Source organism: Myripristis murdjan, chromosome 15 (assembly GCF_902150065.1).
Source record: "Myripristis murdjan chromosome 15, fMyrMur1.1, whole genome shotgun sequence".
Lineage (NCBI taxonomy): Eukaryota > Metazoa > Chordata > Actinopteri > Holocentriformes > Holocentridae > Myripristis > Myripristis murdjan.
Genome location: NC_043994.1, coordinates 24,204,939 through 24,226,835, shown reverse-complemented (window position 1 = coordinate 24,226,835; position 21,897 = coordinate 24,204,939). Strand labels below are relative to the sequence as shown.

The following is a 21,897-nucleotide window of genomic DNA, read 5'->3' as shown; positions in this document are numbered from 1 at the left end:
CTTTTCTCCCTTTATCTATAACTCCAGTCGGTGGAGGAGACCCTGTGTGAGGTGAGAGACCAGCTCTCTCGCTCTGGGGTGGTGAACTCTGACCTCGCCGTGCCCCTATTTGACTCTCTGCTCAGAGTGGCCATGGCGGAGGTGTCTTCCTGCCCCGAACCCCCAGAGGAGAAGCCAGACCGGGTGAGTCCTGACTCATGCAAGACAACGAGTGCATTTGAATACGCTTTTATCTTCTCAAGTGATTCAGGATGCTTAATGGACGAAGACGTCAAGGTCAGGCAGTTGGGCATCAGACACTTGGTTTCTCAACACTTTGGCACTGTCCTCATTATGGTTTACAGCACTTCTGAAAATAATTTTGCACAAATCATGTCTGTTATTCCATAAAAGGAATACAATTTCTATGTAATAAGAAAACACCACAATCCTCTTCTCAAACTGATTAAGAATAGAGCTGGGCAATATGGCCAACCTATTTAATCTAATTTTTTTTCCCCAAACTTCAAAATTTCCAATTTTAATCAAGATTTTTTTGGTTGTTTTTCCACTAACTACAACGACTAACAGATGGGGCTCTTTATGGGCTTAATCATGAGACTGGTGATCTGCACAGGCATTTCTGGGCATGCATGTTCTGTGTAGATGAGTGTATTGTTGTGCTTGTTTGACTGAGTGCTCATCTGCTATTATAATGATTATAACATATGCAGTCAAAATCTCGTTTTTATGATTAACACTTTTTTTTTTTTTTTTTTACATCAATTTAAAACATGAATCCGAATTCATTGTTATATTGCAGAGCTCTGATTTAGAGATACTCCATCTGCTCATTTAACACGTCTACTAAAACGTAGGACTGTTTGGCTACAGTTCTCAGCCCTCTTATGACATGGATTTTGGCTGACATTTGACCTCTTACATTGAGCTAGTTAGCTGTAGCTTGAAAAGCCACAAATGTGACATGGGGTTGCGCAGAGTCTGTGCCCGTCATTTGAATTCTGTAAGAGCTGCCCCATGTAAATGCCACACCATATTCACACAAACTCCTGCCCCAATTATTATAAGCCCTCATATGAATGCAGGGATGTGCCAGCATTAATCAGGATACCGAAGCATTCAAAAGCTCTCATTCTGTGCCCAGTTGATTTTTGTGGTCTGTCGTGTTTCTCTGGTAATACTCAGAGTATTCTGTATATTCATGCCGAAGGGTGAAATTGCAATTTAAATGAGATACCTACCGATGAGCAGCTTATCCCAAGTGTGACCTCAGCAGTGATTGAAGCTTATATCTATCATAAATTGTTCATGTAAACTCACTTATTGATAAAGGGGGACTCAGGCTGCATGTTGCATGAAACAAGAATATGTGTTGTGTGTGTTGGGAACGTGTTATGAATGTACTGGCCTTGATGTGTGTGTGTGTGTGAACATGAGTGTTCACTTTCACCCAACTGGTTTTTGTAGCTTATGCAATTACTGTTTATTTTTCCTCCTGGGGTTTGTTTTCAGGCTCATGCTATACAGTATACAGTGCATTGCAATGTAAAGCGGGGACGAGTGTTGGCATTATGGGATGTAATTACTTAGCCTTGTGAGCTAGACCTCTGAAAAAAATTACGTTCTATAAACCTGAGACAGAGCTAAACAGTATGATTTAATTGAAAAGTGCGCATTGTTTGAGTATCAAGTTTATGGTTGTCAGATATTTAACTTAGATAAGGACATTTGGTACTAATCACCCAGAATTTACCTGATGTAAAACAGCATAACAAATGTAAACATTGATGCCCCTTGTTTGGATTAAGCAGTGGATCTAGCTGTAAGGGAGCCTGGCCTTGTCTCAGAAGACCAGCAAGTCGTCCATGCTACTTTTTAAACTTTTTAAAAGGATTGTTGGCGTGTCACACAGTGCCGTTAATCTTCAAATTTACCCTGTACAGATTACACAGACTGAACGAAATCATCAGTAACTTGCACACGTGTCTACAGTTTCTCTCACTTGATGATGACAAGATTAATCAGAGAGTAAAAAATGCTCCGGACACAACAACTCAGCCCTCATAATGTCGCTAGGATTCAGACTCATGGGGCCAAAGAGTTATAATGTCTGGGTTTGACCAGGCAAGCAGTTAGGCAGGAAAACTATTACAATGAGGATGATGGAAAAGGATGATTGTCTTTGTCTTGGTTGAAGTCATCTGACTTGTTGGCTGAAGTCCTCAATGAAATGACTCACTCCCTGGAAGTGGGGGTCTCCAGTCTTTGGAGCCTTAGATGTGTTTTCCACAAGTCTTAAAATGCCTGTCTGACTAAGCCTCTTCCAACATTGAGGATTTGGACATTTATATAATAGCTCTACCTATTTCTTAGGAGCTTAGCTCTTTCTCAATGCGTGCAGTGGTCTGTGCAGTTCAATTAACCCTTATGAGTATGTACCACGAAGCTTCCAGATTAAGTTTTCAGTATAAAGTTTTGTCAGTGGAAGGGCTAGTCTTTAAAATGTCCAGCTCATCTCCAATTGAATATTAAAGCTGCCTAGTTTGCTGTTTAATTGGGTAACGGTTTGTATTACAGACAGCCTTTACTTTGAATCATGAACCAATAAACGGTTTAGAGGGTTTGAGTGTGCTTACTTGAGTGAGTGTGCTTGTCTCTGTGTGTGCGTGTGTGTGTGTGTGTGTGTGTGTGTGTGCGTGCACAAAGATGACTGACTGACTAAACACTTCAAGGAACAAGCTTGTGCGAGCGCGCAACAAGTCAGCTGATAATTTGTCTTATGACCAAAATCTTTCTACTTTTTTGCTCTATCACTTTGAAAACATTTTGTTGGCAATTCTTTTGCTCCATTAGCGGTGGGTTTGCTGCTTGTCATGCTGGGGTGTAGCATAGCATTACATTCTTGGTCCACTATTAGGTTTTTTTCCAGAGAGATACTACATTAGCACATGTCTATGTTTTTCCACTGGATTGGGTAAGCTCTCGTGAAATTAATCTTATTTTAACAGCTGCTCTGATGTTACTCAAATAATGGGCATGGTCTGGTTGTATTTTTCAGTGGATTGTTTGAGGTTGAAACGTCTTTTCACTCTCTCTGTCTCTCTCTCTCTCTCTTTCATTCAGAAACTCCAGGTGCTGGTGGGGGGTGCGGCCTCGGCAGGCGATCTGTCTGAGGAGGTAGACGAGGTGCAGAGCTGTGGCATCAAGCCCCCAGGTGAGGAGGAGGGCTACGACGCAGACAGCGAGAGCAATCCTGAGGATATGGCCAAGCAGGAAGAAGGTAGGTCACACACACACACACACACACACACACACACACACACCCACACACACACACACACACACACACACACAAACACACCACTTCCCATTTATTCCCTTGCAATCCACAGCCACTGTACATACCTCACCACTCTAATTAAAACTAGCTTAGCTGGTTTAATCTAATGAAGTGAGGGCGTTTCTGCCATTGCAAATGAAATAGAACAGTTAGTGCTGCGCTCTATTGTGACTTGTTGTGTTTTATTAACTTTTAACTCCTGTAGATCCACAGCAGTCTCATGTTTTTTCACTGTTTTCACTTCCCTTGGGCTAAAAAAAAAAAAAAAAAAAAAAAAACACTTTGACTTTATTTTGCCGTTTGCCTATGTCGGTGATAAATTTTAGCTGTCTAATCTTGATGGATCGTGAGGTCATGTGTTTGTCTCAACCCTTAAAGCAGCTAATGATTTAGCCTTGGGAAACTGTAAGTGTTTACTCTCCCACCGCTGAAATGATTATTCAACCTTTCTGAGAAGCGATAGTTCTTTTTCTTTCGCTGGGAATTATTTCATGTCAAATGGCTTTGTGGTCCATAGTAGGTGGTTTTCAAAAGGCGGTGAACACCAGTAGTTTTTTTTTCTTTGCTCTGTTTTGGGAAGCATGTGGCAGCGAGCACAAGTGACTAGTTTTCCGGTGCGTGCATATGACATGGCAGAAAAAAAAAAAAAAAACGGCAGAGCGGTTCCTGCTCATGATACCATCTTGGGTCACTGGCATTCTCCTCTTTGGTCTGCCAGGTTATGAACATGTCCATAACTCCCTTTAACATTTTCATCTCTTCAGAATAGAGTCATTGTTTTACTGTTTACATGATGTAAGACAGCTGCACTCTGTGGCCTCATGAGCTGGATCTTGTGACTTGTGTTGTATTTCTTGTGCACACAGACACACACTACCACACAAACACACACACACACACACACCTCAGTTTTCCTCCAATCTGACTTTTTTTTTTTATAATTTTGCTCTTGTAAGGTCTGATTTGTAATTGAAAGTGAATAATATGTCGGTTTTGGTTTGGTTAGAGCTTGTGTGATCCTAAGAGAGTGAAAGTATTCCCTCCGTAGCTGTTTATATAAACCACTTATATTATTGTTTAGTGTCAATTGAATGTGTTTCTTGGTGCTTTAATGTTGATTCAAAATATTGATTGTATAATAGCCTTATTTGTGCTCAGCGGTCTCAGTGTAGCTTAAAGGCTTATTTTCCACAGTGAATAGTATGCCAGCAGCTAGAATGTAACTATTTCACACTTTTCAGAGCTCATATTCACTTACATAACCAATGGCAAGAGGTAAATTTCATTTGTAAAATTCAGATTGAATTTATTTATTAAATAAAGCGGAAAATAACCGACTTGAGGAATATTAAGAGAGACAAGGATGTTATTAGTTGTTAAATTGCTTTTTTTGTTATATTTATTGAATGTAATACATGTTTGTGTGACTGTGTGTGTGTGTGAGCTAGAGAAAAACTGCATGGGAGTGCATAGGGAGTGGAACAGCTTCATTAATAAAAGGAGGTCCCAGAAGCAGCGTGAGAGCCTGCTGGGCCGCTGTCCTGTAAATCATGAGGGGACTCCCGTGCTGCTCCGAGGCTGATTACAGGACTGAGGCTAATTCATTTTTACAAGCTGCCTCCAAGATGAGAGGTTGGAGCGAGGCTCGGCTAAAGCGGGGAATGCCTGTGAGACAAGGAGCTCTTTAAACAACACAGCCCTGTCTCTATGTGTTTCTGCGTTAGCTTGCACACGCACTGTTGTGGCACATCGGCGAGCCAGCCAGCGTGAAGTTGCGCTCTCTCCATCTCTGTGCGTCTATGTCTTGATTCGTCTCAGATCTCACCCTGGTGTGTGTGTGCTCGCTCTCACAGGAGTGAAGGTGGAGTCTGCAGCGTTGCATGACTTCGGGGCGGTGGCGGAAGGCCCCGGACGCGGCGTGCTTCTCTTCCCGGAGATCTGCACCATGGAGCTGCAGCTGCTGGCCACCGGCTCACCCGACCTGGACGTCCTGAGCCACGTGTTTCACAGCCTGCTGGGGGCTGTCCGTGCCAACCGCCACAATGCTGCCTTGCTCTATGACCAGGTCAGACTGACTGCTTCATCCTTATCATCCTTATCACTCTTTTCATCTATTAACTACCTTGTTATGCAGTATTTGTCTTCATTTTTGCGTCCAACTGCACTCCAATGTATATGGCTGAACCTGTGCTCTGTCCTCACAGGGTGGAGTCAAAACCATCCTCTCTGGATTCCACAACATCCTCAGCAAAAAAGACCCCGCCTTTAAAGGTTCGCTATTTTTGGGTTTTCTGCTTTTGTACCATGTTGCCATGCGCAAGCTGTAATTTCACAAAAATAAGGGCACACATAATTTAGAGTGTTCCCACGATTTCCCTGTTATTTTCATTGTGACTTGGTAAAGGCCCTCGCAGTGCAAGCCACCACAGTTAAGATGGAAAATTCAAAGCTACTACCAGTAGAATTTAAACTTTGATGACTTGATGACTTATAATCCCTTGAGTGCTTTAGTTGTAGTGTTTTGCATCTCTGCTGGAATTTAAAGTGTTTTCCTTTATGAAACCTTTTTGAGAGTTCATAACACTGAACTCTCTCACCAGACATTGAGTGAGTGAGTTCATTTCGTCTCAGTTCTTGTATCACGTGTATTTGTAACTGCCATTGCTAATTTCAGTATGACAACTGTATTTTTGCTGGCAAGTATTTTTGTAACGACTCGAGAGCTAGAGCAACACATAGAATTAGCCAGTTTTCACTGTGATGATCTCATTTTTCTATAGCCATTAAACTGTGCTAAACGTAGTTTGAGAATGATATACTGAGGTAAATATTTTACTTGTTGGGGATTTAAATGTTTCCTGGGAGTATTTATAAACAACGTGCAGATTTTATGTTTCTGTATTTTAGGATTTGATTCATATGTATGTGTTGCATATATATATGAGGATCTCTTTGGATGTGCCACAGCCTATTTCTATTTATCTATTTATTTTGTTACTAACAACACAGCTCCATGAAGTCTTGCACAGTTTACAGTAAGATGGTACTGATGAGGGGAGTTGCAATTATGTTGCCAGTGTTTTTGCATGTGGTCTTCTGGTGTATGTTGAGGTAAATGAAATCTGTTTTGGTAATCTGCTCTTCGTTGCTCTGTTCAGATTGCCAGACTGTGCTAGTGGAGCTGCTGGTTGCCATGGTGAGCCAGCGAATCACATCAGAGGAACTGGCTCTATTGATTCGCCTCTTCCTGGAGAAGACCCCTCCTACTGTAAATAGCAAACCTTATCAGTCCCTCAGCAGTGCACCGCGAGCGTTTTGTTCATTGTGTTTACACTGATAAATGTCACTGATAATGGTACGCTTTGATATAGTACCATGCATACACTCTGCGCAGGCACATATACAGGCTCATCAGACATTCACTAACTCTCTTTTCCCCCTGCTGGCTCTTTAAAGCCCATCAACACATAATGCCCCCCTGGGCCCTGTTCATTCCACATACAATTAGCACCAATGTGCTGGAAACCAATGTGATGCTACAACTTATTACCACAGACCTGCTATTAATTGGAAGCTGGCAACAGGCCTTATTAATAACTTGTCTCCAAGAAATAAGGTTCTTAAGGGGAATTGGAGTTATTTTTAAGCGTGTTAGCATAATAACACGTGGCCTGTGGTGTCATTGTGCTATTCTTTTATTGTTTTGTGATATGGATATGAGACACATCTCTGGTTCGAGTGTGATTGTGTTGCTCTTCCTGTACCGCTTCCCATATTTGCTGTTTGTTCAGATACAGCATATTTTTTTGTCATGGTCATCTGTAAGGGTTATGTAAGATTTATTGTTGGTTGATTTATGTGATATTGAGTGGCTCTGAGTTACCACAGATTGGAGGAAGAGCCTCTTAAGATGGATTGTTTAGTATACTCTGCATTTTAACACAGGGGTAGTAATCTGGGTTCCAGATATATTCACTCAGGAGTATTACTACACACACAGTATTTTCTTCATTGTATTTAACTGACTGACCTGAGATGTTGATGTTTAGACATGCACAGATCTGTCAAATGTTTGTGACAATGATCATGGCTATTTTTCCTCATCTTCCATTACTTCTGTCATCTGCCAGGAAATCTTATTGAAGGGCATCCTGCAGATCGTCGAAGCCAACATGAATACGGAACCTCTTCACTTCTTGACCTTTCCCATAATCCTCGGGGCTTCAACACCAAGTGTGACATCCCCTGGCTCCAGACAAAATGGTGCTGCGGGGGGAAAAGGTGTGGGCTTGCTTTGGAAGGGCAAACTGTCTCCCGGGCGTAGAGAGGGGGATGCAGAGTCCCGACCAAGCCACCTACGCACGTCGCCCTGGCACGTCTCCCCTCTCCACCTGCCCCTGATGGGGCAGAACTGCTGGCCCCACATGGCCAGCGGCTTCAGTGCCTCCATGTGGCTGAGGGTGGCAGATCCAGAGGAGATGGACAGGGACAAAGAGAAAGGTGAGAAACATCCTTTAACTTGATATTCATAGATAGGACTGGACCATATATTGATATGACATTGGTATTGTGATATGGGGTTAGCTATCATCTGGGATTTTTGATATTGTAAGTGTGATATGGCATAGTTTATTGTCTTGTCTTGGTTTTAAAGATTGCATTGCAGTAAAAAGATGCAATTCTCTTAATTAGACTGTTGTAGCACTGCATTATTTGCCTCTCCATGCTTGGTCATCATATTCACTCTTGTGTAGATGTCTTTCAAAAGCACCAGCATTCATTTCTACAGTATCGTCATAATATCAATACTGAGGTATTTAGTCAAAGATAAGGCCATATTTTCTCTGTTAATTGGTTTTGAGACTCTCTTGTCATGGTGTTGCAGAGGAGGGGAAGCCTCCTACAGCCGAGTCCCACCATGGCACCTCTCAGCCCGTGCAGAGAGTAGTAGAAGATGGTCTTGTTCATATCATGTCCATGGGCTCTAAGGCGCTGATGCTTCAGGTGTGGGCCGACTTCTCTACCGGGTTGCTAACATTCAGGTGAGCTCCAGTGTAGATTTCAGCATCAGAGATGTGTGCATTAAAAAGAGCATTATGTACACTGCTGCCTGTTCTCCTAACCTCAAGTATGTTAATGCACTATTTTCTCAGGATGTGCATCGACCCCAATGATGAGATAAAAGCAGGGCTGTTAGCGCAGGCGGACTCTGGAGAGGGACTGCTCCGGCCAGGCCAGTGGCAGCACCTCGGCCTCACTTACACCCAGCAGCCTGAGGGCAAGAAGAACATCCATGGCCGCCTGGTAGTCTGGGTGTGTGGAGTCAGGTGAGAGACGTGTACAATAACAAGAATAAGGATCATATTCTAGGTTTTTGGCTTTAAATGTGATTGATCAGTCAACGAACATGAACCTTATTTATGGATAATAAAATTAAGGCTGCCCCTGACCAAAGATTTTCCTAGTTGACACGTCCAATCAGTTCAAGTCAATGGTCGACTAACTGCAGCACGTTTATGATGTTAATTTAATTATTCAAAAGTATGTTTTGGAGCATCGGAAAATGGTTTGAGTTCTAGCGCTGAGAGAGAATGTTTTAAGTAGCATTGTTTGTGCTACATTACAGAGAAATGCAAAACGGTAATTATCGGTCTTTAAAATATAAGTTGTACAAGCACATGCACGAGCAAGTCGCAAAAGCAGTAATGAATCTGAATGTGTCGGAACAACCCGTAAGCAGATTCAGCATTTTGATAGGCCAATCTTTGCCTGCAGAGGTTCAATGCCACATTCTTGGGGTCGTCATTAACCATCTTGAAATGATCCCACACTCTAGATTTCCTGCCCGACGTAGTCTTACTGTGTCGGACACTTCAAATTAAAAGCCCTCTAGTGTTTAACATATGGTCTAGCCATACAGATGATTTTTTTTTCCTTTTTCTTGCAACTAACTGACCAATGAAAACAGAGACTTCTGTCCTCGATTAGTGTTTGGTCGACTTTTATGGGGCAGCCATAATAAAATAAAATACATAATTAATGCAAAATATATCTCTACTATGCACTAAACCTGCACTCTGGCCTCCGTGCCTCAGGAAATGCGAGGTCTCTCTGGACTACACCTTACCCAGAAAGTCTAGCCTATCGTCTGATAGCAACAAGACTTTCTGCATGTTGGGCCACTGCATGCCACCATCGGAGGAGCAGCTGAAGCAGGGAGCACGCTGGACCATGGGCACTGTGCTCCTCTTCAACGGTAGGGACGTTACTGTTGCTGGAATCATCCTTTCATAAGCTCTTCCTCTTTTAATCCCAGTCAGGCCAACGTCTACACCCTCTTTAACTCTAAATGCACACTTGCCATCTGGCTTAATCCTTTTTATCATTTCATCTATTTGGCCTCAGTGCTGCACCCTGCTGGTAAATAGATAGCTGTCTTCTTCTCTCTCCTGTATACACTGTACATAAATGTTTTGTTGCACAGTTATGTTTTGCAGTCCTCTGCGGGGTCTAGAGGCTTGGGGTCTGTAAGGCTGCTGCCGGTGTGCTGTAGATTCTCAGCATTCTCTGGAGAGACATACTGAATACTTCACTTGTTGCCTCTAATTGTCTGTGAATGGCTTGTGTCTCTCCAGTCTCAACCTGTGAACCCGACTGATGTCGTTAGACAGGCTTAAGCCTCTCTGTTGTCACTGGAATTCATAGCTGGTAGCAGTTTCTTCTTGGAAAACAAGGACCACTGCTAGGTTCATCAGAGTTTAATGAAAACAAGAAATAAACATCATGGTACACGTTGCTGCCTCATGAGTGCAGCAATGCATCACACAGGCGCACTGCTGGATATGTTTATTAGTGCTTTAGCTGAACACTCAAAGAGCCGTGCTTTAGATTGTTTGTTCGATCCTCTGATTCTTTGCAAAGCACATCACTTCATAGTATTATTGCTAAGGAAGTTGCCCCAGAGGGATGCTGCATGGCATAATGCTTATACAAACCGAGCACATGAGGCGCCGGCACACTTACTTTGTGGGTTATGGATGAAATACTTCATTCATGAAGCTGAATGAGGCTCTGATTACAGTATGCTGTTGCATTTTTCACTTTTCTGTTTCTCTTCACCACAAAGCCACAACTGCCTCGTAAAGAAAAATACAAGATGCTAAGATATCCCTTAACAGGGGCTCTGTTCTTGAGTATAGAAAAAAATACAGCACCAGTTTGAATGCACTGCCAATTGCGGTTTTGTTTTGATTGTATGTTTTCAACTTTGTCTTCCCATGTGCACTCGCCTCTGTATTTCAGGGTCTAGAATAGGGACTGAGGAGGCCTTCTACCTGTACGCCAGCGGGCCTGACCTCACCTCCATCATGCCCTGCAAGTACGGCAAGCCCAACAGGACATTCTCCAAGTATGTTACTCAGGAAGGGCTGAAGTGCGAACATGTACGAGAGCTTCTGATGAAGAACAAGGATGTGGACACAACAGCACTGGTTGTAAGTAGGGCTCGGTGGGACGGGCCGAAAGTTTATAATTATGCATTTTTTTTATACTGATCAGAAATAAACACAATATGCATTCAATAACTTGAAGTTTAAAGAGTATCTTCTTTAGGCCTGCACCCTGAAGAAACAGAGAAACTCATTTTAGTTTTAAGTAATAAAATATATAATATCAGTGCCAACTGGCTACATTGTGTAAATATTTAATGACTTTACATTCAAGGTGCTCAACAAAGCAGTGTAAGCCAACCTAGAATTTAAGGTCTTTATATTAGTCAACACAATAAAACAAAGAGCGGAAATGAACTGACTTCTTTCACGTCTGAATCCTCATCCTCTCATGTTTCTTGGGGTCAAATAATGAAGACACGAACGACGAGGCGCTACAGTGGCAAAAACTGCTGACAGCTTAGCAATTCAACAACTTGCTGTTACACTCAGACTCATCAGGCCTTAAACACACCAGTCCTTTGACTTGAAGTTTAACAGAAGTTGATTTCTTGACTCTGACACACCCCGCAGGACTTGTAATTAAGTCTTTATTTGATTTAATTTAAAATTAAAATGGTCGATCTTAAACTGGTTTGCTGCTAAATTAGCTGTTTGGGAAAAAAAATACACCAGCAATGTTCTGTTTCTCTTAAGCTGTTTTCACACCATTTGTTGATTAGTTTGAGCTCCAGTGTTGCTGGCAGTCGTAGGACCGCTAACAGGTTGGCGAGTGTTCAGCCGACGACAGGAGAGCTTGATACCGCTAACTCTACTTTCTGTGTGCTCTGTGGGACGGTCGCTTTTTCATTTGATGGAAGCTGGCAGTGTTTCCAGTTGTGATTAACACACACTGTCGGCGTATTTAGCCTGGAGTGCTGCTCTGTGGTTTATCAGACGAGATAATCACACCGTTTTCACATGATAGAGGCTGCTACTTGTTCTTTGCGGTAGCTGTCACAGGTGCTTTCCTTTATATTACAAGTTTCTGTTTAGTCTAATAATTATCAGGATTTTTTTTTTCTTTTTGCTGGTTGCCAATCTTTTTTATTGTGCTTAATCCTGTCTTTGCTTTACTTTAGACACCAACTCATTAATTCTGTTTTTTATTGCTTCAATTCCCAGTATAAGCATAGTGCTCTGTACCAATTAGTTGTCATTAATGATCTTGCACTGTAGTGAGTAAATTTTCCCCAGCGATAAAAGCCATTACATTTGAGTCACGGCTGTTTCACTGAGACTGAAAATTGTTTTTCTCCCATTAAAAGCTAATAGTTGTGATGATAACGGCTCTGCTGGTCGGAAAAACAAAAAGAAAGAAAGAGAATGAATGAATCCACAAACACGGCTTTGTTCGTAGCTTCCCACCTTTACTCTTGTCCCATCTGTATCCTTCACCACGCTCTCAGTGCGGTTTTGTTATCTGTAGGGCTGAAAAGGCCTTTTGATATGGCGCTTAGCCCAGGTCTCAGTCCATGCTAGAAATTGTAGCCGTGGGCTGAGTGGGCTGCTAGCTCCGGGCTAATTAAGGTTTCACACCAAGTCATTGTTAAAGAAGATTATCCTTGACTTTGGCCTAAGGCTAGTTGTTCTGACCCAGGAAAAGAAATAATGGATGCCTGATGCGGTGTGAAAGCAATTGGGTTAAAAAATAGCTTTCGGCCAGCTTTGCCTACAGCCAAAGATAGCCCAGTGGTAAGGATGTGTAGTGGGGAAAGTGAGGGACACTATTACTATTGTATTTTACCATTTTCATAGTTTCAAGTTTTTGCAGAAAATTGACAGCTGAATTCCTAATATTGATGATTTAAAGGATGAGGAATATGCCTGAAAAGAATGAATGTCCTGTTTCTTCTGTGTGTTCTTTGTCTGTTCAGGAGAGCCTGGCAGTTGTTTATGCCCCCAGCAGTCCCAGAGTCTACACCATCTACGAGCCTGTAATCAGACTGAAGGGCCAGGCCAAGACCGTGGTAACCCAGCGCCCTTTCAGCTCCAAGGAGGTGCAGAGCGTTTCCCTGGAGCCCCACTCTCTGAGGAGTCTGCTGCCCACAGAGCCCCAGGGCCTGCAGAGCGTCCTGCACAAGATCGGAGGAACAGGAACCTTTGTCTTCCTTTTTGCACAGGTAGAACGGATGCTGCATGCGGTTCAAGTTCAAGGGTTTTTTATTTAGAGCCCAATATCACTGTTTACAGTCTCAAAGGGCTTTACATGCCCGCATGCCGTTAACAAGCCTTAATTGTTAGCGGGATGTATCAGGATGTTTTTTTTTCCAATTTCATTCATTGCATTCAATTATATTTGTGCTGCCATCCTGCAAGTTTTAAGCTAAAAAAAACAAACAAACAAACAACACAAACACAGCCACAAAGGAATAATGGAATTTTACACCAGAGCTTTAGTGGGAACATCGTGCAGTTATTGTGCAGTCAAGACTCGGCTTCATACAAACGCTTATCAAAGTGCTACAAGCTACCGGCATTTCAAGAGATTTCACTCTCGAGCCCAAACAGCGAATAACAAAGCGGTGTCATTATTCCAGTCTTTTGCATGGTGATACAGAGGCTCTTCAGTGGGACTTTGTGTTGGATCTCTAATTAGCCAACATACCCATCTCTACTCTGAACAGGTGACCTTGTTGGTAGTGTAAATTGCAGGATTTCAAGAGGAGACGAGGGTTTGGGGAGCATATCAGAGACTTATGTAGTGTTTATCAGTGTTGTGATTTCTTATGCTTTCCAGTGGAGGATTTTAGATTCCCGTCCAGGTCATTAAAAAAATTTTAAAATACAACCTTCTGGACTTCCTGAACTTTAAGTTATGGAAAATTATGACAAGTTATCATTTCAGACAATTTTTTGTAAGAGTCATGGAAATTTGACATCACCAGCTCTGTTAAAGATCGATTGACGAATTTTTTCCAGCAGCTCCATAGCTCGCTTTGTTGGTCGGTCCACAAATATTCCCCCACCATTTTGTGGCCACAGTTTTCGCCCTAGGAGGCTGAGATTTGGCAAAGAGGGTGTGTGTGCGTGTGTTTGTGTTTGTGTTAATACCTGTTGGCTAAAAAGGCGCATGACGATGGGAGAGGCCAATCGCAAAAAGGCGCTTAGTTTCCAAATGGAAACTTAAGACTTGCACAAGATTTTGTAGAAAGGTTGGTCATGAGCCAAAGGACAGCCGATTAACTGTTTGTGCCATCAGCAAAAAGGGGGCGTGGCAGCGGGAGTGGCCTACACGAAATAGACATGCACATACACACACAGACACACATTTTGCTACGCCCCTTTCATAAGTCATGAACCAGCTGTCAGAGTCTTGCAGGAAGTGTCATTGGACTTGCTGTGTGTGTGTGTGTGTGTGATGCCTGTATGTGGTAGCAGCTATTGTGATTTGCGTTTGTTTAAAAAAATAAGAGGGTGGAGCCATTGTGATGATGCTGTATGATTTCAATTGTCTTGCGTCAGTGTTTGTCAGGTCTGGTGAAGAAAGTAAAAAAGTAAATAAAAAGCAATAATAAAAGTAATAGTTCTAAGAGAAATGCTGGAAAAAGTAAACCATAAAAAAAAAAAAAACTGTGTGAAAGCTGTTGCTTAATCCCCTAAAAGACAGTGTTTATAATTTTCACTTTTGAGCGAACAAGTTTTTTGAAGTGTCTTATTATTTTTTAATGGGAAAGAAGTTATATGGCAAGATGGCAGCTGCTGACAGTGTTCCTGATCAACGGTGTCACTCAGTTTTTCTTGTTCTCTCTCTCCTTCTCCCTCCCTTCGTCCCTCTTCTTGGTGTCCAGGCGGTGGAGCTGAGTGACTGTGAGCAGACCCAGGCTCTCGCCCTGCAAGTGCTGCTGTCTCTGTCCAAGTTCAACCAGCACCGCATCCACGAGATGGACTGTTACCATGGATACTCGATGATCCATCAGGTCCTCATCAAATCCAAGTGCATCGTGGGATATCATATGCTGAAAGTGAGTCAGATCTTGAACTCTCTGCTCTCCTCTGTCCCCATAATCTCTCTTGATCTGTGCTGCAAAACATATTTATTGGCACTTGCTTTTTTTTTTTTTTAACCATGCATCTGATCCAGACGGACACGTTTTTGTCACTATGAGTCAATGTCGGCGACCCTGCTGTTACTTGACCCTGCGGTTCTGTGTGTAATTGAGCTGTGTGATGACTGTGTTCTGTCTGACTTGATGAAACACTAAGCTCCTGCAGAGACTCGCAGCACCTCTGATTGCCTTCGCCGCTTTGGGTTTCCTCATACCGCATGACAGAGAACTGAGCAGATTAGTAATAGCAACACAATTGATTGGTCCCTGCGGGATTCCTCAAAATAGAAGCCACGATTCTGCCGTAATTCCACAGGTTTAATATGTTCTGTGATCATGAGGAAAAGTAACCTCGCAGATGATCAGTTATTACAAAAACATGTTATTCATCAGTCAAGTTATCAGTAAAGTTAGAAAGTATCTATAAACTGTAAAAGCTCTGTGTTTCACTGTATAGTGGACAACCAACAAGAAGATGTCGGAAAAAAAAAAAAAAAAACACTTCTTCCTTTATCATAAATGCCCCTATTAAAAAAAAAAAAAGAAAAAATCCATAACATATTGATGCTCCTTTAAAAGAGCCCCAGCAAACATTTGTGCCCCTGCTGAACTGATATATCTGCTTTAAACTCTTCATGGCAGTCTTGATAAGATGGTGCCTGCTCAGCCATAGAGATGCTTCCCAATATGGATTTATTTTTACCTGAGAGAGATAAATAATAACCATTTTTCTGTGGGATGGCCTTATTTCCATGTCACTTCCAGTCGCAGAATCGCAGAATCCTGGAGCGTCTCATCAATATCTCAAGGATAGCGTGCCGATTACGCTGAATAAAAAATTATGGCTTTTCACATCAGGGCTTAAACCAGAGCAGCGTTTGCTTTTGTTAACTGATCCCCTACTTTTTCATTGATTAACTGATTATTCATCCCCCCATCCCTAATGGTAATGTTGTAAAATTACAGACACTAAAACTGTTTAACACAAGAAAATCGGTGTCTTGTTACATAGATACATAAACACATTATTATCTCGCAAAGTTAAATGCCCCTTTTCACACAGTGCCTTGATGTTTGCTATTTATACTACAGCAGAAATCTCTCTTCAGCTATTTTACTTACCTTCTGAAGCTAAACGTGAAAACACACATGCCTGGCTGAGCAGAGCCTCTTGTATACTGTATTTAGTCAAACACCCAGTCAGCCTAAAACTGAATTCCCTTGCAAGACAAATTCATAACGTGGCTTACTGTAAGATTACAAGCTTCTGTCTTACCTCGGTGTTACCAGAGACCCAAAGGACTGCAAGATTTATGTCCACTGCAGTGTAGCTGGTCACTTTTACAAATGACAAACATCGATCAGTAGAGACAGGAGCTCTCTGGGGAGTGGATGGCATTGGTCTTGACAGAGTGATAAGCACTCCGTAAAATTTCATGGGGAATTTATTGATTTGCCATCTGTCTGGGATTCTAAATCATTCAGCTGTTTCTGGAAAGATAATGATTATCAGTATGCTTGGGTATAATGTTTCTGATTAAGGTGTACAGTGCTGTGGAGGTTCTGAAAAAACACACTCCGGATTTGGCGGTGTTTCTAATGTGATTGCCACACCGCTCGTGTGTCTCTAGACTCTGCTGGACGGGTGCTGCAGCGGGCCCATCCTGACCCTCGGGGAGGACGGGCAGTTCCGTTTGGACACAGAGGCGACGGCTGTGGTTCAGGACATCCGCCTTCTCTCAGAGGTCCTGCTGGACTGGAAGATCTGGGCCAAAGCTGAGGTAAACACACGTACCTCCAATACCAAACTGTATTTGTTCTAAAAAAAATGAAAAAAAAAAAACAACAAAAAAGAAAACAAAACTAAAACAAGACATGAGAAAACATCAAATGAATTGAAACCATACTGACGTTGATTATCATGCATCTGACAATCCAAGTAGGCTAATAAAACAAATACAGAGATAAAATTGTTTGGCTAAGGTGTGGTATCAAGACACACTCTCGCACAAGTTTGCATACACATAGATTGTGAACTTCTGTTGTTTTTGCTGTTTTCTCTTGAAGACGCAGCAGCGCATGAAAGTGAGAAAAAAGAGAAAGTTGATACTTAAGCACCAGCTAATTGAACCCATGCAATGCACAGCAATAATAATAAATTTTTATCATTGTACTTTGCAAAACAAGATAAAACCACCCGAGTGCAAGAAAACATAATGCTAAAAAGCAGGGCTAAAAGATAGAATAAAAATTAATGATAAAATAAAAACAACAATAAAAGCAGGGGAGAAAAAGTGAAATCCTGATTCAGGGAAATAAAAGAAAGGGAGGAACAAGCAAGGTAAGAAAATGCCTTCATATAAGAAGCAGTCGGAAGAAGTGACTGAAATGGTGAAACTGATTTTGCCAACCTGAAAACCTCATGCAGGCAATTCCACAGCTGAGGGTCCCTGATGGCAAAAGCCTGCTCACCTTTGGCACTGAGATGGGATTTTGGATACGCGCAGCCTCCAAGGCGGAAACTATAATACACTGCTAGTTGCTCCCAGAGTGAATTTCATCTGTATGTGATGAATGGTAGGGAGTTCAAAACTTAAAGGCGGAATGAGTGGGATTTTCCAAAAAAACAATATACAGACTCATACAAAAATAATCCTTCTCAGTCATCACTTATGAGCCACTAGACGAGTGGGACTCTTCTGGGCGTCGACCTTTGGGCACTGTGTCTGTAGCTCCTGGCCAATCACAGGGCAGCACGGTGCCAGATCCATGAAAATTGCCCACTGCAGAAAAAAGGACCTAAAGCGAGGCACAAAGCCAAGTGGAGAAAGCTCGTTTCACAACAAGTGTGAATCTGGGGTTGGCTTTCACCCGCTGGCAAGCACTCAGGGAGAGGATGAGGATGAAGAGCAACACACTGTTGGCCTGTTTTCTGTTGGACAGATAGGTGCCGATAGCCAAATTTTTTTTTTTTTTTTTTTTTTTTTTTCGAAGGATGGTGATGTTACATTCTGGGTGATTGTTTCATTCCCTCGCCATTTTCGGAAATTAAAACTCGCTGCCAACGATTAGGTTAGCCAGGGAGGAGGGGCCAGCTTTGAATGTTGTGTTTACAAACCACAACTAACGAATCTGACTCACTCTGCCTTTAACATGTGGAGGTATTAATAAATTCTCACATCTTGAATGCGTACTCCTGTTTTCCTTTGTTTTGTATTCTGTCTAGGATTGAGATGTGCACATTTTGCCCCTTTCCTATATTGCTGGCGATATAGGCTAAGTGATGTCTCTGTCTCTCTGTTGTTGTTCATTGTTTGTGTTTCTGTCAGTGTGGAGTGTGGGAAACCCTGCTTGCCGCCTTAGAGATCCTCATTAGGGTGCACCATCCTCAGCAGGTCTTCAACATCCGTCAGTTCCTCAAGGCTCAGGTGGTGCATCGCTTCCTGCTCACCTGCCAAGTGTTACAGGTGAGCCACTGTCAGAAAACCGCCTCCGTTATATCTCTCCGCTTTTCAGATACTATCGCTGACAGCATTATTTGTCTCCCCCAGGAGCACCGGGACGAGCATCTGACTTCGATCCCTCAGGACGTCTGCCTGTCGTTCGTCAAAATCATCCAGGAAGTACTGGGCTCTCCTCCGGACCTGGACCTGCTCAGGCTGGTTTATAACTTCCTGCTGGCCGTTCACCCGCCCACCAACACTTACGTCTGCCACACGCCGACCAGCTTCTACTTCTCACTGCACATAGGTGAGGCAGCGCTGCATTTGCAATCGGCGCTTCTGTTTAAAAGTCACAATTTGACTTTGTTTTTCGATCTCTGTGGTTGTCAGATGGCAAGCTGTACCAGGAGAAGGTTCAGTCGATTATGTACCTGAGACACTCCAACAGCGGAGGGAAGTCCGCCTGCAGCTCTGTGGTTTCACTCTCCCCCACCGTCTTCACTGAGGCGACTCCTGAAGGTACAGCTCAACCACACCACAGTGGCCTTTCACAGGGACTCGTATAATTGGTTTTGCAGAAATTATGGTCGGAATCGTGCAACCATAATTGAAACATGGAACTCCCATATCATATAAACGTGGAATGTCATGAATTTGAGAGGTTTTAGGGCAGATTACTTAATAAGGACGTATTGCTGCTGTTTAAGCCTTGAAGGATTCTGTTGTGTGCTGCGTCAGGGCCGGATCAGGCCATGTGCATGCACGTCATCAAGCACATGTGATTTGTTGTGATGACAAACAGGGAAAATTGTGAAATAACCAGGAGAAAACTGTGCGGCAGTGTCTAACATGACAGAAAAGATAGGATACTTGCAGTGATAATGCAAAGTTCAGAACCTGCATGACAAATGAAGAGAAGACATCTGCAGATAACATTCATGAGCATGTTAAAACCAGTTTTTAGAGGATTTGAGGTCATATGTGTTGAGACTAATACTCTTATAGAAATTGAAAATGCTGTGCCCATTCCTCATTCAGCACATATCGGGAAGCAAAGACGTGTCTTGCTTGCAGTTCATGCCAAAAAAAAAAAAAAAAATGCAAAGCTAGGAAAAAGTCTGAGAAAAAATAAAATGGATTCTGTGAGGCCCTTCATATAGTACATTAAGGAATCTAGCACAGCCATGATAATTAAATGCACACTTGCCCTGCCTCCAGCTTGGAAAATTTCGTAAGCAAGTTTATAATTCAATGCTGCAACAGGCCTATTGTTACTGAGTTTTATTTTAAGGTTGTAACATTAATGTTATTACCTCTGGGGAAAAAGACCTTGCAGACGTAGCGTGAGGTCAGCTCATGTCTTCGTCCCCTGCTTGCTCTGAAAATGTTCAAGTCTGGTTAAAAGAAACTTTTCTCTTAAGTTCTTATCTAGCCCTTTCCTTCCACATGATCATTGCTATTCTTATAAAAGTTGTTCTATCCATCTATCCATCTATATCTATCTAGTTAGATAGATAGATATAGATGGATAGATAGATTGAGATAGAGATAAAGATATAGATATAATTCTATTATGAAGTGCTGAATCAATTTCTTTCTTCTTTCCAGGCCATCTTCATGCTAATTCCCCTGAACATGGAGGTGATGATCACTCATTACGCCCCTCCAGTCTGGCACCCTCTCCTTACTCCTCCCCGCTGCTCACACCTCGACTCGGACATGGGAGCTCCAGTGAGGCAGCTGAAGGTGAGGGGGTCTCCCTCGCCACTCAGCAGGCTCTGGGCAGCACAGAGACGCTAAAGAGGGGCGGAGGCGATGAGCAGCTCCTTAGCAGTTGCGAATCGGCCAAGACCATCTGTGACTCTAAGGAAGGGGGCGAGGGTGCAGCCCCGCGCACCCCTTCCATCAGCGTGGAGGAGGAGCGGGACGAGGCGACAGAGGTGGACAGCCTGGCGGAGGGCAGTGTGGGCGTTGCAGAGTCTGAGGACAGGTTTGACTGGACCAGTGAAGAGGCACCGCGCCGCCCTGACAGCCTGAAGGGCATCCAGTCCTTCCAGAGGAGCCAGAGCAACCTGGCAAGTCTGGGTTTGGCCTTTCCGGCGCCAAATGGCTCCCTGGCGATCGGACGCTGGCCCACTGCGGCGGACCGAGGCTCCCTGCCCGAGGACTGGGAGAGCTACACCTACTCTCCTGGCTATGACAGGGCCCACAGCAAGACTGAGTCCAATGACAGGTGCTTTGCCATACACCGTTTTCACAGGGCCTGCTTGTTTGAGTAACAAACACTAACTAATTGGTTGTGACATTTCTGTTGGAGTCTGTTGGAGTAACTGTGCCAGAGAAAGAAGAAGCTTGAGGCAGATACTAAGCACAGATTGGTGGATCACTGTGTCGATCATTATTGTGCAAACAACTGATTGCTGTATATAGATGGCGCACTCTAAGATGTTATAACTTAATCCACAAGGTCCATATTACCGGCAGACAGCCCATGCCCTCCCTGGCAAAAGGTCACACAGACATTGTGCAGTTAGAGAATCTGGCACCAGTCCATTTGAATATTTTATCTAATTTTATGTCCATGTTAATTCCACTCTGTTATGTAACTCTGCACATTGTAAATACCTACCTTATCAAAGGGTTGCTCAGATAAAGGAAGTCTTTGTTGGGATTTGCATAACAATCTACATTCTGCAGTTAATTATGCTAATTATCTTCATCCAACTGTGAAATGATTTGCAGCGCAGTGACCGTTTCAGTTTACCTATATCTGCCAGCCAGCTGCTGTCAAGCTCTTTTTTTTTTTAAAGCTGAAATTATTATTATTATCATATTTTCCCAGCAGTCATCACTGACTTTCTTGTATCAAACATCATGTGCTGTCTGAAGTTTATAGGTCTTTTAGCTTTTATCTTCAGTTTAATTAAATGACTGAAGTTATGTTTCAAGCGGGACTTCAAGTTCTTAGTAGCCAGAACCAGAATTTGTCTGTTTATGGCTGGTGTTCATTTCCTGCTGTCCCTTCCAGCTATATTAGCTCTAGCAGGGTTCATTATGAAACTAGACGACTTAAACAGTTTCTGTTTACTGATGAAAGCATGATGAAAAGCATGACACTTTGGTTGATACACTTCACAATTTGCTCCTGTCTTTTTGTTACATGACTTTTTGAAAGCTGCAAAACATTACAGGAATCTGTCTAGGTAATTTTGGTGCTGAGTTGGGCTAACTCAGCACCAAGTTGGGGTAACAAACAATTAGTTCCATTGTCAATTAATCCATTGATTATTTTTTTGGTTAATCAATTATTCATTTAGTCTATAAAGTGTCAGACATATTGACAAATGGTCATCAGAGGATGCCAGTACCTAAAATGATGTCTTTCAAATTGCTGCATCAGTATGACCAGAAGCCAAAATACCCAAAGTGTTATTTTATAATGATATGAACAGAGAAAAGTAAGCACGTTAACAATCTTAGTGATTTTAGTGAAGCCATAATCAACAAATGTTTGGGATTTTTACTCGATAAATGACTAAAACAATTTCTCTACTATCAAAACACTGGCTATTTAAAAG

The 21,897-nt window shown here is 42.6% G+C and overlaps 1 protein-coding gene across 1 annotated transcript in view; it reads left to right on the top strand.

The window, feature by feature from the left end:
* The window catches only part of lyst (lysosomal trafficking regulator), a 77,162-nt gene that overhangs the window by 31,626 nt on the left and 23,639 nt on the right, over nt 1–21,897 (top strand). Inside the window, exons 7-23 of the mRNA XM_030069936.1 lie at nt 28–183; nt 3,124–3,280; nt 5,194–5,405; nt 5,545–5,611; nt 6,499–6,608; nt 7,471–7,840; nt 8,226–8,382; nt 8,494–8,667; nt 9,436–9,596; nt 10,643–10,833; nt 12,705–12,950; nt 14,619–14,792; nt 16,508–16,657; nt 18,206–18,343; nt 18,428–18,626; nt 18,710–18,838; nt 19,928–20,552. Of these exons, the coding sequence (XP_029925796.1) occupies nt 28–183; nt 3,124–3,280; nt 5,194–5,405; nt 5,545–5,611; nt 6,499–6,608; nt 7,471–7,840; nt 8,226–8,382; nt 8,494–8,667; nt 9,436–9,596; nt 10,643–10,833; nt 12,705–12,950; nt 14,619–14,792; nt 16,508–16,657; nt 18,206–18,343; nt 18,428–18,626; nt 18,710–18,838; nt 19,928–20,552 (3,416 nt within the window). The remainder of the gene's footprint in view (nt 1–27; nt 184–3,123; nt 3,281–5,193; nt 5,406–5,544; nt 5,612–6,498; nt 6,609–7,470; nt 7,841–8,225; nt 8,383–8,493; nt 8,668–9,435; nt 9,597–10,642; nt 10,834–12,704; nt 12,951–14,618; nt 14,793–16,507; nt 16,658–18,205; nt 18,344–18,427; nt 18,627–18,709; nt 18,839–19,927; nt 20,553–21,897) is intronic.